Source organism: Lepisosteus platostomus, chromosome 3 (genome assembly GCF_059453375.1).
Source record: "Lepisosteus platostomus isolate fLepPlt1 chromosome 3, fLepPlt1.hap1, whole genome shotgun sequence".
NCBI classification, from domain to species: Eukaryota; Metazoa; Chordata; class Actinopteri; order Semionotiformes; family Lepisosteidae; genus Lepisosteus; species Lepisosteus platostomus.
This window is the reverse complement of record NC_142613.1, coordinates 61,876,830-61,892,594: the sequence shown is the minus strand read 5'-3', so window position 1 is coordinate 61,892,594 and position 15,765 is coordinate 61,876,830. Positions and strand designations below refer to the sequence as shown.

The window sequence follows — 15,765 nt, the reverse complement described above, 5'->3', positions numbered from 1 at the left end:
ACTGTTAATTGCCAGCAATTTGAGACATGAAAAAGTTGTATTTTCTTAAATTACATTGTATACAGCACCATTACTTTAAGTTGTACTTTTTGAAATAACGCTTTTTTTTTAACCTTTAATATAGATTCTGTGGTGATTATCATAACACATTTCTACCTTTTTACATGGTCTGGTTTATTGAGTTCTGAAAACTATAGACCCCAGAGAATATTAAAATAATTAAATGTTTAATAACTAATATTAAAAATGTTGTATGTTGAAATAATTTGAATAGATTGAACTTTATAGAGAAAAATGATCTTATACAGGAACAGAAATCAATTTAAAGTGCTAATGTCACTGCTGTTAAAGTCTGAAAACGGCTTTGATTTTCTTATTTTCCTGAATTTAGGCCCCTCCTTTCACCAGATGGTTTCAACAGACGTCAGGTCACTGTAGCCAGCTTCATTTTAACAGGGACACTTCGCATGCTGACTGACTGTCTCTGTGGCTTATTTAACGAGAACACATTAGCAGGTTTATTTCCATTGAAACTCCAGTCCATGCATATTCATTTCTTTTGACAGTGTTTGATATCATTGCCTCTTGAAAATGTGATACAAAACAGTTACCTTTCATGCTGGGCTACATAGAGTACAAAGTGTGTTATACAAGAAAAGGCCCTGTACTCCTAATACACATAATATTTATTTAGCCTGGGCTACCATTCCAGTATGGAACTTTGTTAGCGGAATATATCATCAGAAACAATAATTGGGATCTCTGGTTAAAATATTGTTTTGCAAAAGAGATGTGTGATTCCTATATATTATTGTGTATATCCTATATTTTATTTGGGAAAAGAAAAAAAGATGTATGTATTAATCCAGGGATATTATACTACAATGTAACAGAACAGATATTCAGTGAGCCTTAATGTAAATACCAGAATCTCTGAAGATGAGTTCTGTCCCACTTGTTTTCAGTGGTTAGGTGTAGTGATCTATCACAGTAAATATCACGTGATACGTCAATGGAGAGTTCAAATTAAAGAGAAAATCATCACTAAAGTGGTGGGCGTATTGCAATGTTGCAGTGCCATGTGATGTGTTTCATCTTTGTCTTCTGACAGTCAGTCCTACCACTTCTGCACTGTCTGCTCTGTATGAAAAATACAGTATTGCTGGAAGCCTATTGTATATTTGGACCCTAGTACACAGTAGCTTCCATTTTCCAAGTACAAAGCTGAAAGATGTAGAAAGATCTTCTCTGATTATAAGCAAAACATGTTTTAATTATACAGAGAAGCATCAGTGTGTCTACTGTATGTGTAAAGCCAAGCAAAGACTGAGATATATTTTTAATCTAGTTGTCTCTATGCACATGCACTGACAAACTGCATGTTTGCTTTTTGCTCCCACCTCTGTGAAAGTGATAATACACTGTGCATTATTTCAATTAACAGTTCCGACGTAAATCACATGTAATTCTTGGAACAGAGCTAAATTAATATTGTTTATATATTGACATACAAAGAGACCAATAATAGCCTTATAATACAGCACTGTCTCTTTTAGCTCTGAGGAGGGAGTGCTGTAGGAACCAACATTAATAGAGGCAATTATACCTTGGGTTTAATGGGGTTGCGTTCCCAGGAGCGCTATTTCTTACATGTGAGTGATGTATAAGGGCTTTGTTGGGGTATTGGTAAGATATTGACACTTCTTTTTGATGATGTTTTGAGACTCTATTGATGAGCGATTGCAAATGCACTGGCCATGCAATAAATATATCTATCATGCCATGCTCTCATTGAGAGTACAATACAATACACTGCTACAGCCAGTTCTGTATGTGCATCAGAGACTGACATTCTGCTTTTATACAGATGTATAAGGAGTACAAATAGTAGCCAAGGATAAAAGCAATACGCTGAAGCAGCAATAAGGGAATCATGACTATACAAACATTTGAAGATGCTGGAGAGCTGTAGATCTTTCATGTTATTTGAGCTAAACCTTTACATACAAGTCTAAAGTGGTTCTATACTTCCAGTTCTTCTGTTTGAAGTTCAACTGTAAACAGAACATTTTGTCTGAAAATTTGGTCTCTTCGTCTTCATTGCACTTTTTTAAAGCTCTGCACCTCCCTCTTCCATGAGGGACCCTATCTTACGTGATGAAGTACATTGAATCTCCCTTTGGCTTTTGTTCTCTTATTCTTGTCCTTCATCACTTGCGCACACATACCTTGAGCAGTTTCAAAGCAACAGAAGTCAATAATTCCTTCTTTTTCTGGTTTCAGGATCAAAGGAAGGGCACAGCTCACCCCATAAACCTCCCTGGGGATCAATCTGGGAGCCATGAGCCTCCCAGTACTTCCGTATTCCCTGGTGGTCAGCAAGGCTATCTTTTCAGCCACCTCCCACTGCACTCCCAACAGCAAGTACGGACGCCCTTCCCTATGATTCCCATCGGAGGAATCCAGATGGTGCACTCGGTGCCAGCGTCCGTGACTGGGCTGGTCCATTCCTCACGGCTGCCTCTTCAGAAGAGCACATCAGAGGAATCGAGCGCCAGCGAGTTGTCTTTCCCCCTCTCAGAAAGCAGCATCAGGGGAGCGGAGGACTCATTCAAGCAGCAGGAGAAGCTGGTCTCTTCTCAGGTTCTGGCCGGGTCCCCTCGCATGCCAAACTCTGCCTCACAGAGAGCAAAGGAAGAAACTGCAGAAGGCGCGGAAAAGGAGAGCGAGCAGGAGGAGAGCATACAGACTTGCACGAAAGCTATTGCTTCTCTCCGCATCGCTTCAGAAGACGTCGGCCCTCTCGATAAGCCCACGAAGGCTATGGATCATCGTCACGATCATCACCACCCATTGGAAAGTGTGCAGTTTGGGATCGAGCACTTTAGTGGCTCTGAAACAAGGCACGTGCCTGTGAGTGTTTCGGCCACCCCACCTGACTGTAGTGCTGAAAAGGACAACAGCACGTTAAAGACTGCAGCAGTCCATTCTACTTTCTACAGCAAGAGTGCTGACGAGAGACTGCTAGGTCAGCAGAGCCTGCGGGAATTGCCATCAAGCACAAAGACGGGTAAAGATTCTGCAAGAGAAGTCATTGATAACAGGTAAACGACTGGAAAGAAATGCCAGTAGCAAAACAAAATAACAAGTCTTTAAAGCAAACAACTTTGAACGTTTCTGTAGTTAAAATATATAGCATGCCTTTTATAACTTGGTTTGCTATTTTAAGGATTTTTTTCATATGTAAAAAAAAAAATACAAATAAAAAATAAAGATAAATAAATATAATGTTAACTTATATGAGCCTGACCAAAATTGCTTATGGACTTATTTTTTGTCCAGTCTGGTACTTTTAAATGTACAGATGTTTGTGCCTTTTCTTTACTTTTTGCTTATATTCTTATAAGCATATTAAGCAGGAAATTTGTAAATATATAGAGTTTGTGTATCTGCTTTGTAATAAATGTAATTTCCCTTCTTTTTTGGACACTTGAGTCTGAATGATGTGAAGTATCAATATACGTAAGGTTGCACTAAAACATATTTTTATATGAGTGAAATTTAATTGCTTTTGTGTACAGCAGCAATTCTATACTATTTATTGTACTATGTTTCATAAATTGTACATTTTTCTTAATGTTGTGGATGCCTTTTCTATGTGAAGCATGGGTTTTGCTATTGCTTAATTAGAACAAACAATATGTATACTGTAAACCTGCTATTTAAATTAAAAATATATATCTTACTCTGCACTTATGCATTAGATTGACATCTGCATATTGTAGTTTGTTCTTAATGCTTGTAATTTTTTATCTCCTGTTTGCTGGATTGGCTACAACTAAGTGCTAGTTGTGATTAAAAAGTAGTACTGTTAAGCATTAAGTGAAACAACATATGTGCACTTGTGCATTTTTTTGTTTCAAAACTAGTTGAAATAGTGATAATATATATTAAAGGTATTTGATCTTATGTGAATCCTGTTGCTCTAAATCTTACTTGATTTATTGAATCATATGGGAAAACATTCCAGACAATGTAAATATGTACACATCCCATATATATAGTATATATAATAGATGTATATAATATATATGGGAATCCCATATATACAGTATACACACATACATATTCTTTAATTTACTCTTTGAACGTTTTGTCACCAGGCCCTGCTATTCACTGAATTGTATTACAGTATCTTTAAAATTAAGTAACAAAGCACAACTGATTGTAAAGAAACAAATATAAAGAGGTAAGAAAACAAAAAATGGTAACTTTGTGATGTTTGGTGGAAAATATTCTGTACAACTAAGTTTGGATAATCAATTACAGTGCAGTTAAAAAGGATTGTTGGTTTTAAATAAAAATACAATGAATTGCATGTCATGTTTATTTTAATGAACCTTCATTTCATTACATTAAGAAGGAGATCCCCATTTTTCCCTATTATTCAATTCAATTTATTTTTATATAGTGCCTTTCACAACAAGGTTGCCCCGAGGTGCTTAACAAAGCAAGTGACCATACATGTTGTAAATACAGAACAGAAATGACCAGAAGACAGCGGAGGAGAGGAACCAAAAACTCCTTTTAAGGAGAAAAAAAACCCTCTAGGGGTCCATGGTCAACTGGCTGCCCAACTCCTTTAGGCATGCTAACACTAAACAATTTAAAAAAATGAAAAAATTAATAAGGGTATTAATCCATCTATCATGTCTTCTGTATGTCAGTACTCCATGCAGATCTCTGTAGACCAGCAAAATCCACCTAAACGGTAGCTATATCCACGATGTCCCTCTTGGATCCATGGCAGTGATGCAGCATCCAACTCAGATGGTGCCCAGCCCGGGCGCCATCCGGACATGTGGGGAGGAGAATAGAATAGTTTGGTCAGAACAGACGTATCTATCTGGTGGGCCAACACAGAGACACAATGGCATGTACAGCAGCACCAGCAGCCATGGGTTGCAGCAGGCTATGATGTACGGTGTGAGTATTATCTAACCCAACAATACTTTTTCATATGGGAATGCTGAATTCTGTGTTACAACAGTATTTTTTGGAGCTGTTCTAGGTAGTTGGTGAAGTAATGTGACAATTTCAAAAGGCACTGTTTAGTAAACTATAATAAAGGTGTTACTGGTATTAGAAGAGCTCATGATAGAGATAGATAGATAATACTTTATTAATCCCGTAGGGAAATTGATGTGATACGTTATTCATTAGATAAAAATACAACAGGACGTACAGTATAACAGCCAATAGCACAATTTGCTTCCAGTCCCGCCCTTAAAACGTAGCGAAAATGACAGGTGAAAAGGAATTCAAATGCAGAGCTAGAATGAACTTTAAGCTACTGAAAAATACTGCCGTTGTCATTTTGTTGGATATTGCTGCTTGTTAGTTTTTGTGTGAGTTAGAGGGACTCTGCAGATTAAATTGTGAATGTACAGCATTAATTTTTTAACTGCAAATTTACATTTAAGTGAATATTTTGAATCACAATTTGAATGATTAATCTACACACTTTTATGGGTATATATGGGTATAAGATATTGAATGCCTGGAAAACTACGAAGAAAAATCAAATACTAAAATATGTTAATGAAGTAAGTCTTAACACCTTGAGTCAATGCTTGGTGGGAGCAACTTTGGCAGCAATTACAGCTGTGAATCTTTTTGGATACGTCTCCACCAACTTTAACATCAGGGCATAAAAAATAAGTTGGAATGACAGGCAGTGTTAACAATCACCTACACGTCACCTTAGCAATACAGACTCAAAAGATTGAGACTTAATGAGAGCCTTCATGATGACCAGCTCCACGCTTATTGACACCAGGAAGATCAATTTGCAAAGAACTGAATTGTTGAATAAGAACAGTTTGTCTGAGGAAGTGTGATGATATGGGGTGCAACTATTATGCTACTTTATTTATTCTGTTCAATATAAGTGAAAATGTTTTATACTGTACCAGTAAACATAGAAGTAGCACACAATTTGAGGATCTTTACATCACTTTTTTAATAAAGATCTCTCTTTTAATGCCTTTTGACCATCATGCAAAAGCTGCATTTTGAGTTCTTTAAAAATACCAAAGAATTTCTTTTTTTTCTCATCTTCTAACCAGACGTAATTACCAGTACCAGTCCAACCCACTGGCTTGCAGTCTCCAGAATTAACCACAAAAATGAGACTTCATATTTTCCTCAGAAAGTTAAGGACAGACATTATGCATCTGAAAGAATTAGGGATGTACATGAATGTGTTTAACATATCTGTTGTTTAACACTGTGGCTTGCTAGTGAGGGAATGTCAATGTATACGAAGGTAAATTACAACAATCCAAAAAATATTTTACTATATGGGAAATGTGTGTTAGTTATATCTGTAGGATAATTTTCAAAGTTTTCTGCTTCAATGCAAAATTTCCCTTTTTCTGTTAGAGAATTCAGTTAAATACCAAAGCATAGATTAGGTTACTACATTACTGTGGGATATTCAACCACAGGACACTAAAAAGGCAATTTATGCTCATGTTCTTATTGAAACCATATACTAAATATTTCTATTTATGTTTTGGTTGTATGTTGATGAGCCACAGTGAATTTTATTTTCAGTGCAGGAAAATGAGAGAATGAGCAGAGTTAGATCTTTTTTTTATCTTTGTAGCACTTGAGATGTCTGGAAGTTGTTTTTCATTTTCATTTAGTTTGTGTGATCTGTTTAGTATCATTGATTGTACTCTGTACAAGAATTGTTAGATTTTAATTTACAGCTAACGTATCGTAATTTGATGCAACATTTTGTGGACTGATGCAAATGTTCTGAAATGTAAGCTTAATGACATCTAAGAAATAAGTGAACAGAAATAGTGAAGAAATAGTTAAGATTAGGTTTTACAGTAAATTCCTTATCTTGTGAATAACAAAGCAACTATTCTGACAGTTATCATTTCCTTTTTTTTGTCTGTGTGACACCAGAAGTCAGTTCACATCACTCATCAGGGTTTCAGTGACATTTTGGTGCTGTCATACCTTTTTCTGTGATGTCAACACATTTTTATAATTTGATTGAATGAAAGAAAAGCATGTTGTCTAGTCTATGTACAATAAGGTATATATTTTTTGCAATTTGAAATACTAATAGTGGTGTGAAAGTTAGATGTGCTACCTCTCAGCTCCATCGTTCTGTTTCTGATTCTATTCTCTGGTGTCTGTTTGGAGTTGACTTGTTCTCCCTGCGTTCATTCGAGTTTGCTCCTTGTACTCTAGTTTCTACCTGCTTTCCAAGGGCACATTGGCTAGGCTTGATAAGCTAGTCCTGTCCCTTTCTTTTCGGTCCTGTGATGGACTGATGTCACATCCTGAGAGAGTAGCCACATGCATCTTGGATAGAGTCGCATCCTCTGTCATGTCATGACCCTCTTGTATGGCGTCTTTCAAATTGGCCACTTCACAGGATAAAAGGCTTTGTTGATAATGGAATTGTGGTATTCTGAAATTATTCATGATGCCCATTTCATAGTGTTTGTATTTTGTACTGCTAATAAAGGGACAGAACAAACCATAGGGAGCACAGTTAGCCTAACACAAAAGACCTGATCAACCAAAAGCTCTTACTCCTCAAGCTCTGCCATTGAATAACTCTACATTGGTGTTATGGCATTCCTTTGTTCTCTTCTGAGAATCAAAAGGAAAGCCATACTGTACAAGGAGCTTCTGTCAGCCTTAACCTCACTGGCCATGTTCTCGTTTCCTCAGCCACATGAGTTAACTCCAAATTGTAAATATGCCATCCCTATACATGTTGAGGTCTTGTGACATTAATTAGACTGAGTTACTGAAATTATATCATAGTTTTATACATTATAAGGTAGAAGTGATTTATAATTGGTGCCACACGGTGAACTGTAGCAATTTCTACAGGGTGTTTGCACGTTCTTCCCTGTGCTTACTTCCAGCTTCTGGCGACGTTCATTTTGTTCTCAGATGTATTAATCTAAATTGTCCTTTTGTTCTTGTATGTATGCCCTGTGATGGGCCTGATTCCTGTCCAGTATGTAGTCCTTCCTTGCACTCTGCATTTCTAATATAAGCTGTAGGTTTCTTTGCTCCTTACCAGGAAATAGAAAATGACAATGGAGGAATGATTTGTCCTAGCTTTGCTATGACGAGCTGCTATGTAATAATTGTACTTAACAAGTATAAATGTACAGTACTTAATTAAACTAACAAGTTATACAATTATAGAATAACTCACATTTCATTTAATTAAAACAATTTCAAGTACTGATTGATAACAGGATGAGGTTACAAGTCTTCTGTGTTAGCCTGCTGTTTTTTTTTTTCTTGTATGGGTTCTTTCAAATTGTCCACTTCACACCCTCGGGACAACGTTTCTTTTCAGTGAGACGCCTGCCACAATGTCTGCCCTTGTCTTGCCTTTTCATGTCAAGCCATCTCTGATTAACAGTTCTAAAAACATGTTTCTGTGTTTGGGAATTTACTCCGTTGCCTGAAAAGGTTACAGCATGCCTTTTTAGTAATTCCATCATAGCCTCTGACACCCTTTATTCACATTCGTGTTCTGTTCACAGCACTTTCTTTTAAGAATAGCCCTTCAGGGAACACCAAGCCAGCATGTTACCATGACTATTTTTAGGACACCTTCTTAATTAGTTATCATCTACTACTAAGACCCATGATTTCATTCTTAATTCCAGAGATCAGAACTCATCTGTCATCAATGTGTCAAGGTCTATTTAAAGGTACTGTAGAAGCAGAGATTGTAGAGAGCCTGAAAACCCAAAATGGACAGAATTGGTTTGAATAGCTCTTTATTACAGTATGTGCTAATATTTCAGAACACATTTCAGTAACTAAAAACAATTTGTGATGTAGTAGTGCAAACAAAAAGAGAAATTCTCACACAAATATGAACTAAAAATGAACAATAGTTCTCCATGTATGATGATGTTCTGTAATTCAAATCTAAATTAATCCTTATTTAGTTCTATGTTTAAGTTTTTTTTTTCAAGAAATGCAATCCGTGTCCATTACCACAGGTGTGTTATAAAACGAGATGGAGCTGGAGTATTTGAATACAGTATGCTTCTTTCTGCATCCTCCCTTAATGAACACATCAATTGCGCTAAAAAGATTTTAAAACAAATATTTGTGATGTTTCAATAGGGAACATGCCATAGGTGCAAACAGGCAGGAGAGGTTTTGTAAAGAGAGGTAACACTGCACATATCAATGTTTCGTAATACCAATTACCAGTGTTTTGATACCATGAGACTCTAAATATTAAACTAATATAAGAAGTGCATCACACCACATGACTTTTTGATAAAAGACCAGGGTTCTTGTGCTGTGTAAATGTATGCAGATGTCTTTGCATCATATTGTTGTATTGTTGTTATGAACTGCTCTTACAAATATATAATAAAACTCAGTACAGTATAAACAGAGCGTGACAGGCCATCAGCTCTCATCACCTAAGAGGACATACTGTAGCTGCTCATAGTTAATGTCGCAAACTATAGCGGGTCCAATCCTACATACAGTACAGTATACTGCTGCTCGCAGTAGGTGTGTAAGGGTTAGGCTGAAGGCAAGCCACACACCGAAGTGCTGCAAGGGAGCTGGGATGACTGAGAAAAGAGTAAAGAAGATCCGGAGAGGAATGAGGCCTGGCTAGCAGTCTTTATTCAGCAGCAAGGAAGCTGATGACTCCAGACTGCAAAGGAGAAGAATTTAATTTTTCATCTTTTTTGCTCTTAAAAAATAAATAAGACTATTGTCATGCTGGCCTGATGTCTTTTTTTTTTGTTAAGCCTGTTACACAGGGGTTGCAGATTTTGCTCTTTGGCTTTATTTTGTTTTTTTTTCCATCTGTCAGCCCTGATGTATGAGGGCTGGGGGTGGATGCAGGAGGATCTGTGTGGAGGGAAGGGGGCTGAGAAGACCCCGTCACCACCCTGAATGCTGGAGTGTTGTACATTTCCTGCCAACCCACTGACTATGTGTAGGTTTGTGTGAAAACGTGAAGGGGTGTGCGTGGGCTTGCAGTGAAGTGCGTCTGTGTGGGGGCGTTTGTGTGTTACAGTGAGGCTGCACTTCTGTGGGAGTCTCATAAGGTTCATGTATCATCTGGTACTGACCACACAGATGACAAACATTAGCACAACATGGGAAGGTTTTATTATGAATATTTTGAAAAGGATCCTGACGTTTGTGTATAAAACCATGTTTAATGTTATTAAGATTGTTGTTGATAAAGTACAAAAGAAACATATCATTTGTAACAGCAAGCTTCATTTATTCCTTTTGTGTTTGCTATGGAGTGAACATGCATGCCTTGATTCATTGTTATGCATTCAATATATTACAGTAGGAACACTATGTTAAATTAAAACATAGCATTTTGTTTGGGTAACATAAAACAAGTTTGAAGTTAAATTCGGTTTCCACGTCCATAATGCATCGCGTGGAATGCCTGAAGTCTGTTCTGCTCTGTTCTTCATTTAATAACTCTTCTAAGCAGATCTATCACTTTCCATGAGAAAAATACAGTATGTCAAACCGATAGCCTATGGGCTCTATGTTCTTTCAGTTGTGTTTGATAAAAGTGTTTTTGTTTACTTTGTAGGGTTTATTTACTGTTTTATTTCCAAAGCTGTCAGTAGCTTTATTCTTTCATTCAAAGCTTATTCTAGAACTAAATTAATATTTCATCATCTCACTCCAGTTACCTGAAATGTGTTTTTAAATGTTTTAGAATTCATTATCATCATCTCTGTTATCAAATGTCTCATAACATTCTTATTTCATGGAAGTACGACTTGCATGCAAGCATTTGTATTGTTATCTATTGTGCTTTCCAGCCTTTTAGTTTTAGAAAGTTGTAATTAGCTTTTGAATATGTTTGTGATGAGGTTATTGTGGGGGTGGCAATGGTATCTAAATTAATTTAGGTTTAATTGGAAGCATTCTTGTTTTTCAAAAACTGTGCTTTCATTCACCTATTTAATAAATCCTGTTTTTGTTCTGGATGTAACATTTTTCTCTTTTAAAGAATAACAAGGCAATGACATTAAGTTCAATACATAACACTCAACAATGGCATGCCTAAAATCAGATAGGAAATAATCAGCTAAGCAACAGATGTTGTATCTTTATTTTTATCTTTATACAGAAAATAATAAAAACAAATGTCATCGTTTTATTTCATTCCCCATTTTCACCTCATACATTTCATTATGAAAATAAGAAATTGTTTTTGATGTAAGAGTAATTGAAGGCAAATTTCTGTGTTAATTGAATGTCTACCATTACTTGTTACAGTTAACATAACGATGAACAATTCATTTAATTTCTTTAACAAAGCCAGTCTTCCGAACTGAGTCTTCTGTTTTGTTTACTGCCCTCCTTTCCCTTGGCCATTTCTCAATGATTTTTTTCCCAGCATCAACACCAGTGCAAAAATAATAAAATAAATAAAAGATAATCATATGACTGTGATGATGACGCACTGCATCTGGTTCTTGTTTAGAGATTCAGGTACAGAATATGAATTATATGTATCCATTAACAGAACATCTTGGCTATATGTTTTAGTCTGATTTTATTGGTATATAAAATGGATTCCCTTAATTGTATTGGGAAACAAAACTTTCTGTGCATTTAGGACAAGCTTGATGAATTTGTGCACAGCTCTTTTTTTTTCATGGCAACAGCTGTTAGGAATTGCTGAAAGCTTTCCATTTTTGAGATATATTCTTGCCAGGAAAAAAGCCTCTGCTGCTAAAGATTTTTCCATTCTCTTAAAGAGTTTTGTCCTTTAGGATTTTGGCTGTTCCTTGGATGTTCAGCCAGCTACCCAGAGACATACCAGATAGGATGTCTGGATGCTCCTTGCAGGTATCATGAACTCATTCTAAGACTCCTTTAATGCAGCACCAGTGCTCAGCGTGGGAAACATTTGTACTTCTCTTTCAATTTCTCAAAAGGTGGAAAATGTTTCAGAAATATCACCATTTGTTTTATCCACATGACACCACTCATGGAAAAACAATGTTGCTCCACTGTTCAAAGCAGAGGCCAGGGTTATTCTTGTGTGCATTTTTAATAATAATGAATTGATGACTTAATGGCAATAATTAATGTTATTATTGGTGGTGGTGGAGAGGAGTCCCCATTACCTGTAAAGCGCTTTGAGTGGAGTGTCCAGAAAAACGCTATATAAGTGTAAGCAATTATTATTATTAATTAGCAAAATGCTACATTAAATACCACATTGTTTCTTTTTAAAGAAAAAATTCATAATCTTTGAAAAAATGTCACTATTGTATGCCCCATATACCCATATGAAATCTTCTGAAACACATACAGTATTTAATTTGTAGGATTTGTTAAACTAAAGTGTAAAACTTGTATTGTACATTGTACATAGTATTGTATGTACTTTATGTACCAATATACATATTAGTAAAGGAACCTTAAACAGCTTAAAACCTTTTATGTGTGCTCTATTAAGACCAGATGGAAACAAGTGTTCTCTGACAATTTATTCCAGTTTGTGTAATGCTTGAAGAAAATACAATGAAGGCGCGTATTTGTAATGAAAGTTTGGGAGCGATGACAACAGCCAAGTTCAGTCAACCTCAGCTGTCAGTCATTTGTAATCACTTTTGATTTAATTTCCTCAAACTATAAACACTAAACGTAATTCTCCTTCTCTCCAATCTCTTTTGCATCTCTCCTCCTCCACATCTCCACCTGTGCTGCTGCCTCTTGGTCACTCCTCACACTGCACAGGGGTGCCAGCGTCCTGTAGCCAGGAGGTTAGCCCTCAGCGAACTGTTTTACTGTGAATAAAACACTCCATAAACCTTTCAATACACGTAATTATGGGTGTTGTTTTTCCTAATGAGGTGAGTTTGTTCCCTTTTCTGTCAAATGAAGAAAACACAGTATAAAACAGACATTTATGCAAAATATACATAACATAAACCAACCTTTTATCCTTAGAGCTCATTTTCTTAAGATTAATGAGTGTTATTATGAAGTGCAGATATTACAGCTTTGAGAAAGATTTGAGTTTATGTTCTGTAAATAATATATTCATAAAATACCAAAATGTTCAGAAAGGAAATTAAGCAGTTTTTGTATTGGCATTAAATACACTGTGTTGTTTTCTGGATATTTCTTTTCACTTTTTATTTTTTAATAAGCAAACTGTCTAATTTTTTATGTCAGACAAGTTTCTTATGCCGCTAGCTACCAATATTATGATAGTTGTAGTAGTGTATGTACTAACTACTGTATGACATCAAACCCTTTATGCAGGTCAAGGTCTGTTTTGTTTATACCTGATATACCTGATACTGTATAAGTAGATTTTTTTCATTGAAATTGGAAACAGTCAGATCAAATAATATCTTTACACCCTCTTTACACTCTGGTTGTATTTGTCTTATTTTAAATCAGAACAATAGTAAACAACCCTGGGATAGGGTCACATACAGTACAGAAATTAGTCCATTACATGAATGAACTTTGTACAGTACAGCAACCTTATTGTTTCCCAGTACAACAAGCATTTCCTGAAATTGGATAGAAAAGTAATTTCCACTAACTTTACCACGTGAATCTGTGGACATTAATATCATAAGCTGGGGGGGCAGCAAACATTTATCGGCATCATATTGCTTATTGAGGTTTATTTTGAAGTACCCAACACTGCTAACTTGTGCTTACTTTCATGATGGAGCTAATAGATATATATAATAGCTATGACGGAATGTTAGAATCCACTTTTTTAGGTACCCAAGCAAATTGATCCCAAGCTGTACATACTTTTGAAATACTCTTTAATTTAAAACAATTATCTGTATAATACAAAACTATAGTAGAAATTTAATGGAGAACATTTTATGGTACTGTGTGCTGCTTTTAGGTCTTAGATACCATATTAAATGGTGTCATTGTCCAAATTAATCATTTTTACATGGAAATTAATAATTTATTTTATAATCTTAAAACAAAATTTAAATTTAATTTTGCACACTTCTTTCAGAAGCATTTTTCCAAAACAGTTCATGTCTGAGTTTCATTTCCAAGTTACATATATATTTTAAAGTATATTGTTATGTGTGAAAAGTTGAATTAAAAAATCTCCACCAAAAATACTATTTTTTAACTAGATGAAAATTGCATCAGGAGTGTGTCTTATCTGTGTGTTTCTGTACCCATTTTCTCTCTTTGGTTTACAGAAACAGGGACCGAACAAGTTCCTCTTTAGAATAAGTTCCTATAGAGTTTTCTGTTGGTAGAAACCAAAGGCAATGGTGCAGTAAGGAGTAAACATTGGAGTTCCCTGCACTTCAGTAAACAAATGTAACTCAGTTCTCATTTTCACTCTATGTAACTAGAGATTTTGTTTGAGTGCACATACAGCACTTAAATACATATGGGCAATGCAGACTTTTCCAGTATTGTGCTAGATTAGGATCTATCCTTTCTCCTGAATGTTTGTTATAATCTTAATTTTTTTTAAATAATATTGTTAGTAGAATATTTTGGCCTAAACTGGGGAATGAACAGCCAGCATATGTAAAGAATGCTTCCTCTGCATCCATTTTTAAACCATGTTTGAAGACATTGTTTGATTTATCAGGTTATTTTTCTTATTAATCACCTTACTGTTTGATACACTTACTGCAATTCTGTTTTATAGAGCTGATTTTCTGTGTTCACATGAAACCCTCTGTGGACACTTGCTGCAGAGGGTGTTATGTTAAATAAAATGTTGGTTGGTTTATATATATATGTTTCAAATATTGTTCTTTGTGTATCAGTGTATTTGAAATTACAGATATCATTAAGTTTACAACATCATTAAGTTTAGAGAGAGAAGTGTAATCCCTGTCTTTACTTCAAGATTCTATTGATTCTATTCTATTCTATCTCAGGATCTTCACAATGATCTGTATTTAAGATGAGGACTGCCAGACAGATGTATAAATAGTAAAGACTATATTTGAAATCTACTGAGACAAAATTCTAAGGCCTTTGAGGTATTATCCTTGCCTTTATAAATATGTTGCCAAAGATCTATAGTGCCATCTCTTGGTGGAAGAAAACCTTGGAGATTTGATTGGGTTAGAACTCCAGTTAGAACAGCTGCAGATGGGATGGTTCTTAAAAACCTCCACCTTCTGGTATTATAATGACTTATTATTACTTTGATGGCTGCTGTGTGGTAGCAAATTTACAAGAAATTCTCAATTTAAGATCAAGCTGGCCATGAAAAACTACACTTTCTGTTTGTTCTGACGGAAAATATTTTGTCATCTACTTACATAGTCATCACATTTCCATGTTTAAACATGGATCGTGGATGTGGTGATATGGATGGTTGTGGATTTTCTTTGTTTAGAAATGGCTGTAACTGTGAACTAGAAACTTCCACTCACATCATTTTAATCTTAGCTAACCTGACTTCTGCTCAGTGTGCTTTGACAAAGACATGTTGAATGCTGATACTCGCCTTTCAGTTAGTCTGGGGATAGCTGCACAGGTGACAGTCAAAGCTTGAAGGCAACACAACATTAAGGGCATAAGAATGCTTATATACTGTAGGTCTGTCAATCAGAACCATGTCACTCTCCAGGCTGGTCAGTCTTTGGTGGGCACTCTGAGGCAGTGTGAATAAGAGGCAAATGTCTCATGTACCTGTATTTTTTTGGAGAAATCATG

The 15,765-nt window shown here is 35.8% G+C and overlaps 1 protein-coding gene and 1 long non-coding RNA gene across 10 annotated transcripts in view; both read left to right on the top strand.

Annotated features, from left to right (window-relative positions):
* The window catches only part of hivep2a (HIVEP zinc finger 2a), a 101,853-nt gene extending 97,475 nt beyond the window's left edge, over positions 1-4,378 (top strand). For all 8 annotated transcript variants that reach the window (XM_088626316.1, XM_088626315.1, XM_088626309.1 and 5 more), the window contains one exon: positions 2,284-4,378. In XM_088626316.1, the coding sequence (XP_088482442.1) occupies positions 2,284-3,108 (825 nt within the window). In that variant the 3' untranslated portion in view covers positions 3,109-4,378. The remainder of the gene's footprint in view (positions 1-2,283) is intronic.
* Positions 4,379-5,931: 1,553 nt separating this feature from the next.
* LOC148675208 (uncharacterized) lies at positions 5,932-14,831 on the top strand. Of its 2 annotated transcripts, XR_015935468.1 has the most exons (3): positions 5,932-11,925; positions 12,823-12,938; positions 14,280-14,831. It is a non-coding gene; the product is annotated as an uncharacterized LOC148675208 (long non-coding RNA). The 2 variants fall into 2 exon arrangements; XR_015935467.1 differs by having other exon boundaries at positions 12,823-14,831.
* The last annotated feature ends 934 nt before the right edge of the window (positions 14,832-15,765 follow it).